The sequence below is a fragment of the Bombina bombina genome, chromosome 2 (genome assembly GCF_027579735.1).
Source record: "Bombina bombina isolate aBomBom1 chromosome 2, aBomBom1.pri, whole genome shotgun sequence".
Classification (NCBI taxonomy): domain Eukaryota; kingdom Metazoa; phylum Chordata; class Amphibia; order Anura; family Bombinatoridae; genus Bombina; species Bombina bombina.
In genome coordinates this window covers 544,082,044-544,104,671 of record NC_069500.1, presented here as the reverse complement: position 1 = coordinate 544,104,671, position 22,628 = coordinate 544,082,044, and the positions used below count along the sequence as shown (strand labels likewise).

Sequence of the window (22,628 nt, the reverse complement as noted above, 5' to 3'; positions counted from 1 at the left end):
GGGGGGCAGATTAGGGGGTAATAAATACAATATAGGTGTCGGTGATGTTAGGGACAGTAGATTAGGGGTTCATAGCTATAATTTAGGTTGCGGCGGTGTCCGGAGCGGCAGATTAGGGGTTAATAATATAATGTTGGTGTCAGCGATAGCGGGGGTGGCAGATTAGGGGTAAATAAGTGTAGGTTAGGGGTGTTTAGACTCGAGGTTCATGTTAGGGTGTTAGGTGTAGACATAACTTTTGTTTCCCCATAGGAAACAATGGGGCTGCGTTAGGAGCTGAATGCTGCTTTTTTGCAAGTGTAAGGTTTTTTTTCAGCCAGCTCAGCCCCATTGTATCCTATGGGGAAATCGTGCACAAGCACGTTTTCCAGCTTACCGCTACCGTAGGCAACGCTGGTATTAAGGGTTGAAGTGGAGCTAAATTATGCTCAACGCTCCCTTTTCTGGAGCTAACGCAGCCATTCAGACAACTCTAAATACCAGCGTTGTCTTAAGGGTGCGCTGGAAAAAAAAGCAGCGTTAGCACCGCAGATCTTTACTGACAAAACTCTAAATCTAGGCGTTTGTAATATAAAAAACTTAATTATCCATAGTAAAACAACTTTGCAATAAATTTTCATGATTAATTTTGCATAACTTTCCTGTAATTTAAGTCTTAAAATTAAAAACTGAAGGGGGCGGAGCTAGCCTGAGCTATGAGCGGTCTCAACTTTACAGAGCTCCTGCATACCTATCCTTAAAAACGAATTAAAAGACACATTTCTTCCCAAGTTTTTATATTTTATTGACCCATTGAAACTGAGGAGCTGTGGGAAACCTGTCCGAACAATAATTTAAGGACTTAACATCCATTTTCTCGTCTGGAAATCTCAGCACAGGAGAGGCGTGAGCTGAGCACCTTATCAGCTTGACTCAAGAACTCCTCTGGGCTAGGTGCGGAGCATCAGACATACCGGTGACCAGAAGCGGAGAGATATTGTGAGCTGAGAAAGCCTTTTTAAACACCTACCAGCCACACTCAGCTATCGGTACGAAAGGGCGCGAAAACACGCCATTGCCCGGTGACGTCATCAGGCGTCTGCTGTGAAGAAGGCGCCCTCTGCTCTGAACCGGGAAACAACGATCCGACAAGCTGCGTGATAGGGTGAGACACTCTCCATAAATTACTATCCGGCCAGGTCAGGGGTGTAAACCTAACCCCAAAAAGACATTTAGATGGCTGGGTGACTAGGGGGCATATGCAGTCAGAGCACAATATAATCTGTTCCGGAGGGTCGGGGCTCCGCTCCGGAACACTGCAAGCACTGATCACAAGCTAAAGAGACTGGCTCAACTCTGAAATATTAGGACTGACTAATTAATTAAAACTAAGTGCAGGCAATAGCGCAAATACCATACACCTACCCAGGCCTGGTACATATATGCTGCAGTACGGTTGTCACAGAGACCAGTATTAACATCAGTGCTTCACTGCTCATATTTACCAACTTTGCCAGCTATACACCCCTGGCCTGTGCTCTGTCGAGGATTCTGCAACAGGGCATTTAACGGATAATATCCTTTTCCACCCTGAGGGCAATGAATGTGTATAGATTCAACTGCATACGCATCTACTATATTGTTTATATACTATACCAGCTGTAACACTCCTTTACCAGAAGGGAACTTTTTGCCACCACATGTTCCCCACAGTAAGCTGATGTCACTTATTTCTTGACCTTAAAAAGGGAATATATATTTCCTGATCTTCCGGATCAAATTTCCTCTCACAACAGAGGGAAACTGCCGCTAAAATAAAAGCTTTGTCCTACCTTGAACTTTGACTTTTAGTGTCCTCAGCTGGCCCCCCGCTTCTTTTCCCGCAGGTGCTAGGGGCCTGTGGGTCATACCCCCTAACCTTTTACCGTCTTGGCCAATAGGAGGCATTTCCCTAGGGGGGGTCTATATAGCTGCCGTCACTTATTGCTGAAGGAGAGCCCTTTCTAATACATCTCCCTGATCTATGGCTGTAAACCTTCCTCTGCTGCTCCGCATGGCTCACAGCATGCACTAAGGGATGGAGGTCCTTACGGCCGGGGCATAAGATGGCATATTAAAAGATTGTGAAAAAAGAAATTTATCCCATATATTTTACTGGGAGGTCTCTGCTTAAACACATTGTCCAACATTGTTGTCCGCCTGCTGAACCTCCACTGTCTCTACCATGCCACAAGGCTCTAGGAGGAAAACTGCTAACCCTTCAGAATATAGGAAATCTGTGGTGGATCATTTCAAGGCTAAACCTGCTGCTGGGAGACCCATAACTGCACTTAACACCCCACAGCAACTGCTAGATAGTGGTCCTGAAATGAAAGAAGCTTCAGAAGCAGAAAACAACATCTCGGGCTCAGTGGCCTCGGACATTGTCACTACTCTTACTCAAAGAATGAACTCCTTGCAGGAATCTCTCACCAAGGCCATCAGGGGATCTGCTGCAGATCTCAGGAGAGATATTGGCGTTATCAGTGAACGTATTGACGTTATGGAGAAAAAGCAGGAGGATCTAACAGTAGAGCAGGGGAATTTAGCTAACCACTCACAGGTGCTGGTTGACATACTGGACTCTGTCGAAGCTAAGATGGCTGACATGGAAGATCGTTCCCGCAGGAACAATTTGAGATTTAGAGGTGTTCCTGAAGAAGTGGCCCCGACTGATCTAGGCAAATATCTAATTGAGCTCTGTGAAATTCTGCATCCTCCAGGATTCCCTAATGAGACCCTGATAGACAGAGTGCATAGGCTCCCCAGAGGAAGGAATGTCTCAGTGGAGAAACCAAGGGATGTGATCGCCAGATTCCACTATTTTACCTATAAGGAACAAATCCTGAGAGCCATGTTTCAGCGTCCCACATTGTCTAACAGATTTGACTCTATACAAATATTTCCTGATCTATCTCAGTACACGGTACAGAAGAGAGCCACCTTTCATGAGGTCACCAAATCATTGAGGCAGGCAGGCATAAAGTACAGGTGGGGATATCCCACTAAACTACTGATTCAAAAAGATGGCCGATTCTACACGGCAGATACTCCGGACAAGGGACAACTTCTCCTCAAAGGATGGATCACTAACACCAGCCAAAGCGGGGAGAATGTCTCCCCCATTCCTAAGGCAAAAGAACAAAACACCACACCATCTTCCATTTTGAGACCCACAGCATTTGAGTAGAGACCTCTTACTCAGAGGCCCGCCTCCTCTAAAAGACAGAACTTAGCATCTCAGCAGCTGTCATCAGATCGAGCGGAAGATCCCTCAGACGACGATGACTGATAAGTGTATGTTTCATTAATCACTGTTCTTTATTGCCATGTTTGGAGAGGGGAGGTAATTCTTGTCTATCCCCTAGTTGCAACCCTGTGAAAGGGAAGAAATGTATTGTTACAGGACTAGAGACATTTAGCCCCATTCAAGGAAATGGGGCAGAACCACGGATGCACCATAAGAGACTTTTTGCCCCAGTTGTTATGATCCTAATATGTTACTTATGGTGAAAATGACTAAATACTATGTTACATTTGCAATGTTTATGTTTGTTTTCTATTATTTCAGATGCTTGCCGCATGTAACGGTTAGCCTTGCTTAGAATGCTTATGGTAACTTAGTACTATGTGTTGAGACACTTGACACCTGTCGAGACCTGAGCTGGTTTATTTTTCCCTCCTGCACACCTATATTTAGCTGCATTAGATCTTGATGGATGTCGACCTCACCTTAGTATTAGCGACATACAAACTTCACACACACCCTCGTCCCTTGGTAGGGTTCCCACTTTCGATGTAAGTAAAATACAGCATGACAATAGCTAAAATAGTAACACACACGCTTACTGATAGAGATCTTGGATATTTTGATATGGAGAACTTTCACTTGTAGGCTAACATGCGATAGGTCTTAGTTTTGCTACAGATACGGTGGGACCTATCCTTGGGGTTTGGGAAAAGATCACCAGGGTACCAGCCAGACTACACATATGCCTAATTGATCTCAGTTGCTCTACCAGATTATATCTGTAATTTGATTTATCTAGTGAAGTTATTTGGTCTTGTGCCCCCTAATCTATTTAGTCTATAGTAGATGCCCTGAGACATTCCACACTGCTGACACTTTGAGGGCCGCCTAGCCCTGCCCTACAGGTTGCTGAGATACTTTAGACACGCACATTGATAAAGGGCATTGTTGACCTCTTTCTGTTCTGTGTTATTTATATAAGCTGTTATTTAACTTGAAATGTTTTGTTTTTGCACTTAAAGGTATGGGTTAGTTAAAATATAGATACTTGTTGATAAGTGGGGTGTCTACTGGAGCAGAGAGCGCTACCCCTGATAACAAAGAACATTTTTGCAGGTCAGATTATGTTTGAATGTTATTGTTATAAACACCTTTGTTTTTGAGATCATGGTGACATCACACCAGTTTCTTTCACAGTCATGTCTGAGAAATGTTGTTATGGCCAAATATGTTGTTGGGGTTCTAAAGACATCACGTTAGCTTACCTAACATCTACTTTTTCTTTTCCTGACATTTATACTACTAACCAGACACAGACGGATCTTACCCATAACCTACATACGACCCTTACCCAAAACTGCTACTTTATCGACAATACTCTGTCATGTTCTGTGTTATTTATATAAGCTGTTATTTAACTTGAAATGTTTTTGTTTTTGCACTCAAAGATATGGGTTAGTTAAAATAAAGATACTGGTTGACAAGTGGGATGTCTGCTGGAGCAGAAAGCGCTGCCCCTGATAACAAAGGCATTTTTGTAGGTCAGATTATGTCTAAATGTTATTGTTATAAACAGCTATGTTTTTGAAATCATGGTGACACCACACCAGTTTATTTCGCAGTCATGTTTGAAAAATGTTGGTATGGCCAAATATGTTGCTGGGGTTCTAAAGACATCGCGCTAGCTTATCTAACATTTACTTTCTCTTCTCCTGACATTTTCGCCACTAACCAGACACTGACGGATCTCACCCACAACCTATATACGACCCTTACCCAACACTGTTGCTTAATCGACAATACTAACCCACTCATATACACAGCTCTGATGGAGACATATACAATAAGGTCGATATAATTTGGATGCAGGATGCCCTACTACACAGTTGGGTATGACTTTCGTTTCTTCCCTATCCACATCTAGAGTAACAGACGGGAGCTATAAAATAAATATATTGGATGACACGGACCCCCGACTACAGACTTGTGCCCCGGCCCGGACCTTAACCCCTCCTCTCTGTTTCCCCTTTTTTGGACACTAGTCTAGATGGTCGCTAGACTTTACTCATCCGCCCCCCCAAGGGTAATACCATAGCTTACCGAAAGTAAGCAAGAGAACACAGATTCACTCGAATCCACAAAGTGACTCATTGTCCATATTCTCATAATTGAGGGTCAAACAATGACAGAGAGAACATATTAGTAACAATCCTCTGACCCCTCCTCCTTGGTCGTTACTGTTCCTATAACTTATCTTTACCTCTCCACCCACATCCCTCTCTATCTCTTCTTCTCTCTTCCCCCCCCCTTTTTTTTTTTTTCTCTGTCTCCCCGCCACAATGAGCCCTGACCTCAAATTTGTTTCCCTTAACACAAAGGGACTTAATTCGCCCGCGAAGTGAAGTATGATGCAGTCATACTTGAGGAAACTTCGGTGTGATGTGTCCTTTTTACAAGAGACGCACTGGTCCTCAACTAACATCCCAACCCTGAAGTCTAAGTACTACCCAGTGGTACTCAGTTCAACTTACCACGAGAAAAGCAGAGGCGTCTCAATCTATGTTAGTGCAGCGGTGGCATATCAGCAGATACATGTGGAGACGGACCCGGAAGGGAGGTTTCTGCTGGTGATATGTAGACTCAACTCGCACCTCTACACTCTAGTAAACCTCTATGCCCCCAACCAGGGCCAGATAGCTTTCTTGCGCACGTTGTTGCACTTCATAGAAGGCCTAAAACAAGGCATGTTGATATTAGGGGGTGACTTTAATTTAATCTGGGACCCCTGTTTGGAGAAGAAAATCCCAAACGGCAAAATCTTAGATAATTACTCTAAATCCATGGCCCCTAAATTTCGAAACCTCATTTACCAATCGGCATTGTGCGATGTGTGGAGAGCATGCCACCCGGAATCAAAAGACTATACATACTTTTCACCTCCTCATCGGTCGTACTCGAGGTTAGATTACTTCTTTGTAGACTCTTGGTCCATGAATAGTATCACTAATTCTAGCATATGCAGCTGCCCGTGGTCAGACCATGACGCTGTCACAATGTACATTGACATTGAGGGGTCTGCATTGATCAGACCGTCCTGGAAACTCCCCAAGTTCTTATGGGAAGATGCCGCCTTTGTCCCTGACTTGACGGACAAAATTGAGGAATTCCTAGAGACTAACAAACCCAATTAGACCTCACACCAAATTAGGTGGGCAGCCTTGAAGGCCTATATCAGAGGATTCTGTATAGCAAAGACAACTAGTATTAAAAAAAAAGTGGGGTGCCCCGCTTGGTAAGTTGACCTGCGATCTGAGGTCAAAAGAGCAGCAAAATAAACTGGCCCCTACAGCTAGCTTGTCAGCTGAGATTCTGGACTTAAAATCACAGATTAAAAACCTGGAAACGGAAAAATTTAAACAAGCCCTTTCGAGATTTAAAATGGTCATGTATTCCAAAAGCAACAAAGCTGGCTCGATGCTGGCAAACAAACTGAAACAGAAAATAGCTGGCTCCCGCATACCATTCCTTCATCACAAGGGGCGAAAGATAAATGCCCCGGATGAGATAGGGAAAACTTTTGCAGACTTTTATGAACGCCTCTATAACATTGAATCCCATGAGAGCCCTAAGGCCGTGCCTTCTCAGGCCATCTCCTCCTTCTTGGGAAAGTTGAATCTCCCCACAATCTCAGAGGAGGACAGAGATAAGCTAGTTGAACCTATCACAGAGATAGAGATTGGACTAGCTATTAAGCAATTAAAAAACGACAAAGCCCCGGGTCCGGATGGGTTCCCGGGGCAACTCTACAAAAAATTTCAGACACAACTTAAACCTGTCTTATGTCTCACGTATAACAAAATTGGGTCGGGAGGACAGATACTTAAGGAATACTTAGAAGCAACTATTGTTGCGATACCTAAACCAGGTAAAGACCCATCCCATTGTAGCAATTTCCGCCCTATTTCATTGATCAACGTGGACATAAAATTGTACTCTAAGGTTCTCGCGGATAGATTGGCCCCCTTGTTGCCCTCCCTAATTGATACAGACCAAGTTGGCTTTGTATATGGTCGGCAAGGACCAGACAATACCAGACGTCTGATATCTATCTTCTCTGAAGCAAAGAGAAAAGACACTCCCCTTCTGGTCCTGTCGTTAGATGCCGAAAAGGCGTTTGACAGGGTCAGATGGGAATACATGTGGAGGGTCTTATAGACATTTGGCTTACCACCCGGAATTATAACCATGATCAGAGTCTTATACTCCAGTCCAAGTGCCAAGGTGAGAGGGATGGGCTTTTGCTCCCCACCCTTTGACATCTCTAACGGAACCAGGCAGGGTTGCCCACTGTCCCCCCTGCTATTTGCACTAGTCATGGAACCTTTAGCAGAGATGATATGCACGTCATCTTCTATTGAGGGAATGATGGTGGGCCCCTGCCAAGAAAAAAGTGCGCTGTACGCAGATGATTTCACTCTTTTTCTTACGAACCCTGTGAATTCGGTTCCTGCAGTTTTTTCCACCTTGAGCTACTACAAGATAAACTTGTCAAAAACAGAGGCATATAGTATCAATCTGCCTAGCGAGCAGCTCCTACTCCTGCAGGAAATGTATGATTTCCACTGGTCCACAACGTCTATTAAGCACTTGGGAATTCACCTAAGCGCGGACCTGAATAATATCCTATCATTAAATTTTGATGCTCTAATTGCAGAGCTACATTCTTTGATACGCAGATGGGACTTCAGAGAGATCTCTTGGATGGGGCGTATAGCTACAGTAAAAATGTCGCTACTCCCTAAGGTGTTATACCTGTTCCGATGCATCCCGTTGAATATTCCGCACGGCACCCTACAGCAAATCCATCGGCTCTTCTCCAAGTATGTTTGGATGAAGAAAACACCTCGGATTAGCTATAAAATCATGCAGAGGGAATTCTCTAGAGGGGGGGGGTGTCTTTTCTGAATATATTCCTCTACTATGAAGCTGCTAGATTGTCACAAATCACAGCCTGGGGCCCCGCTAGAGAGAAGCCGAAATGGTACAGACTTGAGGAACTTCACCTACCTGAAGGCTTAGACCTCCCGAGCGCTCTGTGGGTTCACAGACATAAACAACTAGTTGGCAGGGTTACTAACCCTATAGTACAGCAAAATATTAAAATATGGCATGAGCTCAGACACCACACAGAGATCGCCCCACACCCCTCGCTGATCCACCAGATGAGGGGTCTCTTGTGGGAACTCCCAAATATCCATGTAGAATTTTGGGCACAGCACAATATTGATGCGGTGGAACATCTGTTTTCCGATGGTAGGCTTATGACGGTCCACCAAATACTTGATCTACTACGGGGCTCTCCCATATGGCTGTACTTTGAATGCTGTAGGATACTCAGCTTGCTGCATTCTTGGAGATTTGGGACTCAAACCTTAAGGCCCTATTCTAAGTGGGAAGAGAGGTGGCTGCAAGAGATGGGGACGGTGAAGCCTCTTACATTCCATTACAAGGCAATGCTACAAGACCACTCGGTGGGCCTCCCGAGCCAAATCAAATTGTGGTGTAGGGAGCTAGCCTTGAATATTTCAGACTGAGACTGAGCAACGCAATTCAGCTGACAAAAAAAACGATCCATTGTATAACGATTTTTGAAAGCTATATGAAACTTATATTGCAATGGTACAGAGTGCCTACTAAACTGTCAAAAATGTTCACCAGCACATCCCCAGGGTGTTGGAGAATGTGTGAAGAGGAGGACTCTAATTCCCATGTTTGGTGGGCGTGCCCGAAGATCCGAGATCTCTGGAGAGATGTTGAAACGCTTTTACATTCTATGAACCTAACTTTGATGCTGACGCCAGGCCTGGCTCTTTTCCACATCCTTGATAAGGCCTTGCCTAAATACAGCAGGCAATTGGTGATATATGTTATGGCAGCTACTAAGCTCTGTATTGCCAGAGCATGGAAACAGATCGCTCTGTTTGCGAGGTAATACAATATCTGGCCAACATGGAGAAATTCGCATATAGGTCGCTGGAGCGGATGGAGGACTATTGGGCAATATAGGAAGACTGGATTCAGATCCAATAATCCCGGACATTTCTGTATGCTATTGTTTCTTTTCCCCAGGTAACTGAGCCAGGGGACATTGCGTGCGGATTGATATGATCAACCCCCCCCCCCCAATTAATCTTGTCCTTGTCCTTTTTTTTTTTTTTCTCTCTCTCTCTCTACTCCCCACAACTCCATTGCTAATACTACTCTCTCTTCTCTGCTCCCTCTTCCCCTACCCTTCCTCCTTTCCTGGACTTCTCTGACACCCCTCATGAGATGACTCCCTTGCCCTCTTCCCTATGGCCTTTCCTTTCTACACAGCACCCCTGAATAGTTAGTGACGACCTAGACACTACTTTGATACCTGAGAATTGTGGTTATATTTGTCACTTAAAATTTTTCACTAGATTTATATTCCGTTATTTGAGACCCTTACTAAACCTGAAGATGCTTCTTAACAAATACTAAGACATATATATATTGTTTACAGTATAATCGGATGTTTATCACTTAGTATTGTATCTGGATGCCATATGTCAAACCTATGTAAATACTTTGATGTCTTTGTGGAAAATGATTTTTTACTATGGTTGATTGATTGTATGTACTTTTGGTTCTCAATAAAAATATTTAAAAAAAAAAAAAAAAAAAATTATAAACTGAAAGTGTATATGACAGGATTCACAATCCTAACCACATACCTATTCCAAATTTACAGTTTGTTATCTTTCCCAATGAAGCCAAGCAAAGAAGATTTAGGCAATTACAGATTGGCTCCTCCAAATAACTAAAGTGGGTGGAGTTTGATTATTGGTAAAAAAAAATGTATTTACAATGTGTCCCTTTAAGAGGTGAAATGATAACAGTCCACAGCTGCATCAGCAGAGGGGAAGAATTATATTTTTTAATCTAAAATTCATCATTGGTAAAAACTGATATGTTGTGGTTACCAGGTAATTTTATGCACTAGATTGCAAAATATCTGCATACAAAATAAATGTTTTAAGAGCATTTAAAATGGCATTTTTTTTTCACCAAATTCCTTATTGTTTTGCAGACTAGGGATCCTTGTACATTTCTACAGGATCTTGACCTTATCTTCTTTGTTTTCTCCCATTAGGTGAACATATAAATGAGTTCCTGTATTCATCATGTAATCACTGTTTAAAATGTTGCAGAGTCAGGAATTATGAGCCTACAAAATGAACTCCAGCCTTTTTAGGAACAGTGGGGGGATCAAAATATTCAGAGTTAAATTAAAGGAATGTGGGAAAAATAAATAATGAAAGCACTTTAGAAAGTTGTTTTTGTTTGTTTGTTTCCCTGCTATATTTAAAGGGACAGTAAACACCTTGTAATCACAAGACATTGCAGTTGTCTTGCTGTAAAATATCATCAGCCAAGCCTAAACATTTTTCAAAACAACTTCCTCACTGCATTTGTTTTCAAAGGCCAAAGTCCACCCACCATTTGCCCTATTTTAATGAGCCAATGTGGGCTTTAGCCTGCAGAAAACAAGGATAGCCCTTTTGCAATCTGTTAACGCAAAATAGGGAAATATATGTAGCAGGGTTAGCATTAGTGAACAGGGTGCAGTTCCAGTTCTGAGAATTAAAAAATCTACACTTTTCTTACCTAATTGCTTGAAGAGGGCAAAATAAATAATGACCTTATATTAAAAAATGTGTTTATTATGCATAGTTAATCATTTAAAATCTCAAGGTGTTACTGTCTCCTCAAACAGGTTGAGACTGATTTTTAGTTATATTTTGCTGTCTGCTTAATTTTCCTATTAAAATGCATTATAAATAGGCTGACCATACGTCCCGTTTTGAAAGGGACAGTACCGTTATTTTATGTTTCTTCCCCCGTCCCGTCGTTTCTTTAAAAATATTAATTTTGTCCCGTTTTGAGGGTTATCAGACCGTGCGGCCAGCGCAAGTGTAATGCCTGTTCAGAGGCTACACTTTTACCCTTTAAAATCAGTTAATATGGGGGAATTTGCCTTGACAACATAAAGGATAATTTAAATTTTGGAAACATTGAGTTAAGGGCATGTGATTAAAAAATATACACGTCACATTCCCAATTTAGATCATGAGAACATTGTGAAAACACTGTGGATTGGTACTCTACGTCTACCTAAAAAATGTTGTATGAGTTCTTCTGTCACTGAAGGATCATTGTTGGCTCAATAGTTTATATTCATATCATAAAAGTTAACTTTTGTTAAAATCTTACTTTTTTCCTATGAATAAAGAATATTAACCCCGTCCCGTTTTTGAAATCTCAATGTCCCGTTTTTGTCTCAAGGAAATATGGTCAGCCTAATTATAAAGAAATTACAGAATGCACTATAAGGAGATTTTAATATATCTCACTGTGACCATTATATAGCCCCTTCCATTTTTAATGTTCTTTTATTTCTCATGTACGGGATATTTGTGTTCTGGTAATTACAACAAGGTTAATATTAAGTTATAATTGCCAAGCTCATTTAGAGGTAAGTGGCTGACTATTGTATTGTAGGCTATTATAAAGCTGTACTCCACCCCTCATGCGGATGTTGTCAGTCCCCCACTAATATCAGGAAAACAAAAAGAAGAGAAAGATAGCTGTGAAGGTGAGAATCCTGAGATTATGTGTTTATAGGTATAGTGCGATATATAGTCCCAGAAGTCACCTCAGAGAAACCTCTGGCCAAAGACTAGGAACATGCTTTTTTTCTGGGCTGCTTACCAAAGCCATGTAAATGAATTTAAAAGTGTCATTAAACTGCTCTGTAGAACTACAATAGCATGTTACTGATCATTATGCTGTTGTTTTTCTTCCTTTGACTGCTGCTCTCTTTTCTTTAAAGTTCTCTTATTTCAATACCTTACAAATGTAGCTGCCTATCTTCATACAAGCCATATCATGCACTTCAGTTTAGCATGCACAATCCTGTATTATGCAGTTTTAGCTGAATGTAAAAGGCCTTCTATGCTTCAATGCATTATAAAAACACTAGTCTTAAAGCCCGTGTACACGGGCCAATTTTTTATGTACCGCGGTTCCATCCCTCTCCCCCTCTCTCCCTCTTTTCCCCCCCTCCCCCCCTCTCTCTCCCTCCCTCTTTCCCCCCCCTCTCTCTCTCTCTTTTCCCCCTCTCCCTCTTTTCCCCCCCCTCTCTCTCTCTCCCTCTTTTCCCCCCCTCTCTCCCTCTTTCCCCCCCCCCTCTCTCTCTCCCTCTTTTCCCCCCCTGTCTCTCTCTCCCTCTTTTCCCCCCTCTCTCTCTCTCCCTCTTTTCCCCCCTCTCTCTCTCTCCCTCTTCCCCCCCCCCCCTCTCTCTCTCCCTCTTTTCCCTCCCTCTCTCTCCCTCCCTCTTTTCCCCCCCTCTATCCCCCTCTCTCTCCCTCCCTCTTTTCCCCCCTCTATCCCCCTCTCTCTCCCTCCCTCTCTCTTTCCCCCCCTCTCTCTCCCTCTTTTCCCCCCTCTCCCTCTTTTCCCCCCCTCTCTCTCCCTCTTTTCCCCCCTCTCCCTCTTTTCCCCCCCTCTCTCTCTCCCCCTCTTTCCCCCCCCCTCTCTCTATGTAAGGGGCCTATAGGGTTGCCTAAGGCCTTCTTCACTTTCTGCAATTACTTGAGGGGTTAAGGGGTCCTCAGGGAGGTTCAGATGTATGGCAGGGGCTAAGGAGGCCCAGCTAACTTTATAAGAAGTCTCCCACAGGCCCGGCAGCCCAGGCCCCAATGTACCACGTGGACCGGCTATGTAGAATTTATGCAGGAGGGCCAAGAAGTGTGAGCGACTCCGAAGAGAAAATCTTGTTTTTTATGGCGCTCCTGCACTTCCCCCCCGTACCTCCCGGTCTCTGTTGCGTGCGCGTGGGTTCGCGTGCGCGTGCGCATGCGCATTGAGGCTAAGTGGGTTGTCAATGGCTAGGGCTTCGCGTGCGCGTGCGCATTGCTAGTAGTCTAACGGCTAAGGGGTTGTCAATGGCTAGGGCTTCACGGGTTCGCGTGCGCGTGCACGTGCGGGGGGCTCAAAGTGTGCGTGCGCAGCAAGGGGGGTCAATGGGCTCAAATGTTTGTGAGTGTGAAACAATGGGGATCAAATCAGTTTGTGAGTGTGAAACAATGGGGCTCAAATCAGTTTGTGAGTGTGAGTGTGCGGTAAGGTTCACAAACAATGGGGCTCAAATCAGTTTTGAGAGTGTGCGGTAAGGCGCGTGCGCGTGCGGGGTGCTAACAAACAATGCTAAGTGGGTTGCGCGTGCGAACAGCTGGCCAAGGGTGCGCGTGCAGCGGCAAGAGTTTGTCTGAACTGCGCATGACGGCTTCAGACAAACTCTTGTCTTTTATAATATAGGATGTCTACTGTTTCTGCATTACTGGCAACCAAAGGGGTAAAATTATTGTTTACTTGTGAAATTATACATGGTAGAATCAAGAGTGCAGGCTATGGTAGATCTTTTGGGGGGACATTTTGTGACCTCACCAACCTTTGTGCCCAGTCACATACATATTACCCAGTTTTTTGTTTGGGACTGCTTGCAACCCTACACAGGATGCAAGAATATGTGTGCTCCACTATAGCGGCGCCCAGTATGAAGCTTTGAAGAGGTCTGTATGCATAGGAGGAATAACTATAGCATATTGAATAGTAACCATGCTATTTTAGTTGTACCCAACAGTTTAATGTCCCTTTAATGACAGTAAATGTAAACATATGTATTTAAAGTTATTTTTTTTTGGTACACGTGTGTCTATGCATCTAACAAATTTTGAACAGGACAGTCAGACTGGCTATGTGTGTGCTATTGTATCAAATTCAAGTGTTATTTTTGTCCTGGCTAAATTTGCCCTCTATATTTAACACTTTGGGGCCGATTTATTAATGTCCGCCCCACATCGATAAATTCCGACAGCATACGATGTTGGCATTTATCATTGCACAAGAATTCCTTGTGAAATGCTTGTGCAATACCGTCCCCTGCAGATTCGCGGCCAATCGGCCACTAGCAGGGGGTGTCAATCAACCCGATACTATCCGATCTGGCTGATTGTTGTCCGCCGACTCAGAGGTGGCGGACGAGTTAAGGAGCAGCGGTCTTAAGAGGCATTGGGGCCCATACGGGGGCTTGGTAAATCGGCCCCTATAACTTAACTGTGCTTACTTAAAGGGACCATCAAGTCAAAATTAAACTTAAACAGATTGGATATTTTAAACAACTTTCTGATCTACTTATATTCTCAATTTTGCTTGTTCTCTTGGTATCCTTTGTTAAACATATGCCTAGGGGAGCTCAAGAGCGTGCATGTGTTTTTTAGCCATCTGGCAGTGGGGTTTGCATTAAAGTGAAAGGAAAGTCAAAATTAAACTTGTATGATTCCTGTGCTTTGTTTTTTTGGTATACCTTGTTGAAAAATAATATGCACATATCCTACACTAGTGGGAGCTAGCTGCTGATTGGTGCCTGCACACATTTGTCTCTTGTGATTGGCTAACTAGATGTGTGTATCTAGCTGTCAGTAGTGCAATGCTGTTCCTTCAGCAAAGGATAACAAGAGAATGAAGCAAATTTGATAATAGAAGTAAATTGGAAAGTTGTTTAAAATCTTATGTTCTATCCAAATTATTAAAGAAAATGTTGAGGTTTCCTGTCCCTTTAATGTTTATAGCATTGTTATACATAGGTGGAGACTTCTGCCATAGAGTACCAAAGACACATGCACGATCCTAAGCTCCTATCATCCTACCTAGGTTTACTCATTAACAAAGAATACCAAGCAGACAAAGCAAATTTGATTATTTCCGTAAATTGAAAAGTTATGTAACATTTAATACTCTATCTGAATCATGAATCTTTAATTTTGACTTTACTTTCCCTTTAATAAAATGTGTCTCGTTTGCTTTAGTTGAGCCTGTCTATTTCCTCATGTTTTAGAAATGATTTATTTTACTGTTCTAAGGGAAAAATGAAACATTTCTAAATGAATGATCTGTGCTATTTAATGTTATGCAGATTTTGACACAAAAGAAAAATGATCAAATAAAATCTAAGTATAAATTGGTACTATTATATGAGAGATGTAAGCTGATATTTTTTTTACAGTTTAATGCATCAGTAATGAAATGAAATATAATGGTCTATATATTATTTTATTCAATTATTTTCATTTATTGTTATTTGTACCCGTTTTACTAGTAAACTTTGCATTGAGTCACATGTTTTAAAGGGCTAAAGCCCATAACAAATATGTTATTGTGAAATGTTTTGGAAACCCCCTTTTGTTGACCTGACTTCTTGCAAAGTAAACCAAATACCTGCTTGAAATGAGATCTACTGGATACGCTGAAACAAAGAAGGTAATATATCAGTGTACCTGCCATGTGTTTGCTTTATAAAAGGAAGCACTCTATACAAATTTCATACTTTGTGTACACTGTCATAGCAACATCTAGTGCCAAGTAAAATAAACCATCAACCAAGCCTCCAAGTCACGATCTTTAATATTAAAAACTCCAATATCCTTATTGTGTGGCTATTCTTGTTCAAGAAACAGAAAGAATTATACACGTCTTTAAGCAAGTGCATCTTACTTTACTCAGGTAAGTGGCATAAAACATTACTATGTAATTAGCATTGATAAAAACTTGTAGAAATTGCATGTTGATCAGCTTACATTTAATTAGCTGCTTAAAATAATTGTATTAATATAGGCTGACCATATTGCCGCTTTAAAAAGGGACACATATGAAAAATACATATGTCAGGGTTCTTATACAAAACGTATTTAAACAGCACTGAAAACAGCCCTGACATATGTATTTTTCATATGTGTCCTTTTTTAAAGCGGCAATATGGTCACCCTATATTAATAGCAATAGACTATTTATTTTCCATTGTTCAGTTTATTGCCTGCACAAATTTTCTTTCAAGGTTTTTTGTTTGCTTTAATTGTAGATACTAGAAGATGGCTTTGGCAAGTGGGCACTGGGTAAAAAATGATGTTTTTGGAGAACCACCAAGGTCCAGGTATGTTTATTGTAACATTCTGTATTTCTTGTTATGTACCGCAAGGTCTGTTAATATTCTAGAATTGACTCAGTATAAAAGACTGACATTCAAAATTGAAATGACCAATTTACAAATGCAGTTCTGTTTATTTTCCAAATATGCTTCTTTTTATACAATTTAGTTAAGAAGTGTGGGAGTTTAACAGAATCTGTTTTTTTTTTCTTTCCCTAAATAGTTTTAGAAATTTTTATTTGTAACAAAAAGAAAATGCTATCCTGACTCCTAAAAAAGTATAGCTTTATGGCAGCTTTTTTCCTTTGTAGATCTACCCACCATTGTTGGGATGTTTTGTTTCTCAGTTGTAGCAGTGTTTAGAGTTATTAGATTACATTTTATAACTCTTAAAGGATCAATAAATACATTAAAATTGCATAACCAATAACTTCATAATAAAAAAACAATGCAATAGCACCTTGTCTGAATTTTAAATAAGCAGTAGATTTTTGTATCTGTCAAATTTGCAGACCCCCTTGTATCATGTGACAGCCATCAGCCAATTGCAGACTTATGTACGTATACACTGGGAACAGTTCCACATGCTCCGTAGAAACTGGTGCCTCAAGTGTGCATATGAAAAGGACTGTGCACTAGGCCTGTGCGTTTGGATCATTCATCATGATCTGAATGTGGAAGAAGGTGGCTCACAGATTTTGTCTTTTCAGAGCCTCATTTATTCTTGTGAAAGTGAAACACACTTAAAGGGCCACTAAACCCAAAATCTTTCTTTCATGATTCAGATAGAGAATAGAAATTTAAACAACATTACAATTTACTTCCATAATTTATTTTGCTTCATTTTCAAAATATCCTAATTTGAAGAAAAAGCAATGCACATGGTGAGTCAATCACATGATGCTTCTATGTGCAGCAACCAATCAGCAGCTAGTAAGCATATATAGATATGCTTTTCATCAAAGAATATCAAGAGAATAAAACAAATTAGATAATATAAGTAAATTAGAAAGATGTTTAAAATTGCATTCTCTTTCTAAATCATAAAAGAAAAAATGTGGGTGGCATGTCCCTTTAAATCTGGATTTGCACAGATCTTAGTGTGTTTCACTTTCACAAGAATAAATGCGTCCTCGTTCTTCCGCATACGGATCATAACAAATTATCTGAATGCTCAGGCCTACTGTGCACAATTTGATAATTAAAGTAAAGTGGAAAATTTCTTTAAGACACACTCTACTCCAGAATTTGTAATCCCCAGTTTTGCATAACCAGCACTGTTATATAAATATACTTTTTACTTCTGTGATTACCTTGTATCTAAGCCTCTGCTGACTGCCCCTTTATTTCAGTTATTTTGATAGACTTGCATTTTAGCCAATCCGTGTTGACTCATAGGTAAATCCACAGGAGTGAGCACAATGTGATCTATATGGCACACATGAATTATTGCTGTCTAGCTGTGAAAAACTGTCAAAATGAACTAAGATAAGAGGCGGCCTTCACAGGCTTAGAAATTAGCATATGAGCCTACCTAGGTTTAGCTTCCAACAAAGCAAGATAACAAAGCAAATTTGATGATAAAAGTAAATTGGAAAGGTTTTTAATATTGTATGCCCTATCTGAATAATGAAAGTTTAATTTTGACTAGACTGCATGTTCTGTCTGAATCATAAAACTTTAATTTTGACTTTTGTCCCTTTTAATTTATTTAAAAATGTACTTTTTTAGAAAATGTTTCTGTATACAAATTAATATACTGGGAAAAATAGAGAGAAGGAAGAAAAAGGAGTTTAATGCTTCCTCTCTTAAAAATATTTAGCTAAAACCTAACCTTTATTAAGTAAATATAAATGTTTTGCATACCCAGCCAAAACAAAATTCCTCCTTGGCCAATCGATTATAAGACCACCAGACCATGTGACTTTTGCATATGGGGTTATGATGGTTATGGGGAGAATAGCAGTTAGGGAATATTAGCAATGGAGGATGTTACTGTGGGTGATCTGGTGGTTTAGGGGTTAATGACAATTAGGTGTTTTAGCACTGAGGGGTTTATTGTGAAAGGCTGTTTAGGGATTAAATGCACTAGGGTTTATGTATTGCTGGTGGAGCTTGTTATTGCTTGTGATTGACGAGCATCGCACATACGGTTATCTAAATTATAGTGATCAGATAAGTGTGATTACCTGCAGCATCAATTGCTATTCATCCAGAGGGAGAAGGGGTGTCAATGGAGTACCTACCCCCCCCCCCCCCCCCCACACACACACACACACACTGTTTGTGCTTGATATATATGTGACCTTTTATTTGAAAAAAAACATTTTTCTCCACTTGCGGTCACATAGAGGTGGCAATAACCTGTATACAAGGTGCCTTTAACAGTGTTCTGGCCTATAAAAAGGACCATATCAACCCAAAATAAGCACTACAATGGGGCCCCACATTTAAAGGCGGTGTCACAGGCCTAGATGGCTATGAGCTGATCAACTTGGCAAAAGTGATCACCTGACATTACCATAGGCATATGGAACAAAATCTGGGGAATGTAGTATCCCCTGTGTTGCCCCCCACAATAAATAGGCAAACTTGAGGCCCTATTTATTTAATGCAGCAATCCTCATCTTTCAAATAAATGGTCTTGTGTCCTTCCCTGAATTACCATAACAATGGCAAATACCTCTTAACATTGGTTATATTTTTGGAGTCCCTGACAAAGAGTTATTTATTACCCCTTTACCATAGAAATATATCATTAAACCCCATATTTGAAAGAACGAGGTTGTTATAGTAATAATGATCACCTGGCAGTAACCACTAGGCTTATTTTGTTGTGTTGATGTTAAGGCTAGCAGATCCATGTTTCCCTTAATTAATACAACATTTTGAGAATCAAAATAAATTGGAAGTGAATTTAAAAATACATGATTTTTGGTGCAACAATTTTTTTTTTTTTTTAGTTTTTTGCCTCGTTAAGTGAGTTTAGACAGTAGTAAGAGTATACTTATATTGTAAAAATGAGTTAAATCACCCCTAAGCTTTGTGTAATTTTATAATGTACCTAATATTTAAATAGTTATATATTTGAGGACTATAATTTTCTGCATAAATTCAAGATTGTGCAAAGTGACAAAAAAAGGTTGTCTTCTGATTTCTAATTATTATATTTTTATTTAATAATATAAGGTATAACAAGTTGGTGTGTTGCAAGGGGAACCAATGTTAAATGTGGGACAATAAAATGTGTGTTTTAAATATTTAGGAGTTAATGACTCGCATGCTATTATTTATTATGTTCACAATAGCAAATTACACAAAAAATAAATGTTTTCTTTTTTATTTTGCATTTCATATGCTGGTGTTTTCCCAACTTTTTTCCACACACTACAGTTATTTTCTAAAACACTTTGTCAGATTAAACAAAAAACAAAACAAAAAAACGAGGTATGATTGGTGCGGGTACCTCACAAAAACCAATTGTCTAAATGCAACAAGTGGTAAACAGATAAATAAAGCTCTTGCACAGGGGGGTGAAATGACTCAGCAGCAAATAAATAAATGACCCCAATAGCTGTAAGCTATTCAGTGGCTGATTCACATACTTGTTATGGTTATCTTTGGTAGATAGAGTCAGTCGAAATGTAGTTATTCCAAAATTAAAAAAAGTATAAGATAATTATCTTTTTATAGAAACGGCAAAGTTGATCTTTTATGATACATTTCCATTTTCTAGTATAGCATTAATGAAGCAAGACAATGTTTTACTACAATATGTAAAAGATGTAAAAATGAATTACAATGAAACAATGCCAAAATCATGCGTGCATGTTCTAGTTTCTGTAATTATTAGTGCACAGGAACAAGGCTCAATAGATCTGAAAAAGTACTTGTAATTGCATATTAACCAATAAACTGTGCATATGTAGATGACATCTTTTAGGTGCAAAACAATCTCCTTTTTAAAAGGTCACATTCAATGAAAAAAAAAAAAGCTGTGTATTGCCTGAATACAATAATACAGACAGAGTTAGGTTAATGGCTTTAATATTAAAATTTTGGTTATTGTAAGGTATTGGATTAGGGTTAACTCTTTAGATGCTGGATAAAACTGAAATGCTTTGCAAACCCAATGACATCCCTGTGCCAACATCTTTGCTGCATTGTACTGGACAACCTGAAGGTGACTGGGCACAGTGGTTGGTGGGTCACACAGTGCACCCCACAAAAGCTCTACCTTATTTTTCACAACTATGCAGTCATTGTACCTCTTGGCTGCCAGTAACCTACACATCAGTAATTGTTCCTTTAGTTGTAAGAAGTAGAGTTTTGACACTTTTGACTGCCCCTCACTTTTTCTGCTCCATATTTATAATGCATTGAGGCATAGGAAGCCTTTTACGTTTAACTACCACTCAGGGACTGCTGAAATACTGGACTGTTGAGATGAATACTGGCAACCCCATTCCCAGCAAGAATATAATTAATCACTAGTGCATATAAGTGAAATTATAATATTGTATGTATGAGTTTTTACATTACAAGACATATCAAGAGTTAATATAAGGTTTGTTGATTGTGCAAACTGAAGATAAGTGCAAATGTGTATTGAATTTATTTTGCAGCATCTTTTCAGGACAGTTTTGCACATAAATGTCAGCTGAAACAATTGCATCTAGCCTATCAATGAAGGCCACATTTTAAATACATTGAATAGTTTTACTGCAGGTTTTTATGATTTTATTTTATGAATTCTGTGCGATAGTGGTATAGTTTATTTTTTTTATCTCAGACTGGTTAATTATCAATTTATTCTGCATGAAAAGGTAATAACTAGTAAAATAAGCAGCCTCTGATTTAGCTAGGTATTCCTCTAAGTTAGTTAAAAAGAAAATTAACTTCATTTTAATAGGAGCCCTGGCATGATAGCCCATAATTTTATCATGCCAGAAACATTATTGATGCAGTATATATTTTGGCAGGCGTACGTATATCGAACATAAATTAATTCCTGGCACAGAAGGCCAGTTAGCCTTAGGAACTATTTATAGAATTAGTGAACAAATTATTTACTTTGAGAAGACATGAGAAATGATTTGCTAAATACATTTTTTTGGAGTAGTTAAAATAAGAACATACACGTACTACCCTTAGAAATAATTTATTTGACTCTAAGGGCTCTATTTATTAAGCAGCGGATGCTGCTTTGGAGCTCCATCGTTTCAGGCGAGCCTGAAACGAAAGTTAAGAAGCAGCGGTCATAAGACCTTTTAGGTGGCAGATTGAAATCATCCTGATCCAATCAGGATGATTGACAGCCCCTGCTAGCGGCAGATTGGCCGCCAGTAAGCAGGGGGTGGCATTGCACAAGCATTTCTAGTGTATGCTAGCATATGCTGTCGGCATTTAGCGATATTAACATGATTTGCCACAGTGAATCATGTCCGCTCGACTACTAATAAATCTACCCCTAAAGCCTAAGAACTTGATCCAATGCAATTCACTAAAATGGAGGTACTACACAAAAATAGCAGTTTTACCCTTTTTATATAGTGGCTTCATTTTAGTGACAATATTATACTCTGATCAGTGCTATTAAGTGACAGCTTGCTACTTGCAGTGGATGAACAGAAGCAGCACCTGAGGGCTAATTCCAGTGGTATAACCCCTAAAAACATAATTTATGCTTACCTGATTATTTTTTTTCATGGTGGTGAGAGTCCACTATCCATTACTCATGGGAATTACTCTTATCTACCAATAGGAGGAGGCAAAGATTCCCAAACCCTAAGAGCTCTTTAATACCCCTCCCACCTCACACACACTTTAGCCTAATATATAGCCAAGCAAGTGAGGCAATACAAAAGAAATAAGAGCCATAAATAGAGCAGGGAAAAAGATGTGTTTAAATTTTTTTATCCCAAAAAACAAAGGGTGGGGGCTTGTGGATGCTCAGCACCATGAAATAAATGAATTTATCAGGTAAGCATAAATTTTGTTTTCTTTCATAAAGGTGGTAAGAGTCCATGATCCATTACTTATGGGAACTAATACCCAAGCTGTGGAGTCTACGAGTAATAACATAAAGGGAGGGATTTAAAACAGCTTTTTTTTTTTTACAGAGAAAATAAATCCACAACCCCAAAGAAATATTTTTATTTTTTATTTTTTTAGACTGCACTTAAAAAACAGGGATAACCCTTAAACTGAGAAAACTGCCTGAAGAACCTTTCTTCCAAAGACTGCTTCAGAGGAAGCAAAAACATCAAAATGGTAGAATTTAGTGAAACGTAT

General features: G+C 40.1%; 1 protein-coding gene across 1 annotated transcript in view; it reads left to right on the top strand.

Annotated features, from left to right (window-relative positions):
- The first annotated feature begins 16,266 nt into the window (after positions 1–16,266).
- Positions 16,267–22,628, top strand: part of LOC128647172 (actin-fragmin kinase-like) — a 109,649-nt gene continuing 103,287 nt past the window's right edge. Inside the window, exon 1 of the mRNA XM_053699957.1 lies at positions 16,267–16,340. Coding sequence (XP_053555932.1) covers positions 16,279–16,340 — 62 coding nt within the window. The 5' untranslated portion in view covers positions 16,267–16,278. The remainder of the gene's footprint in view (positions 16,341–22,628) is intronic.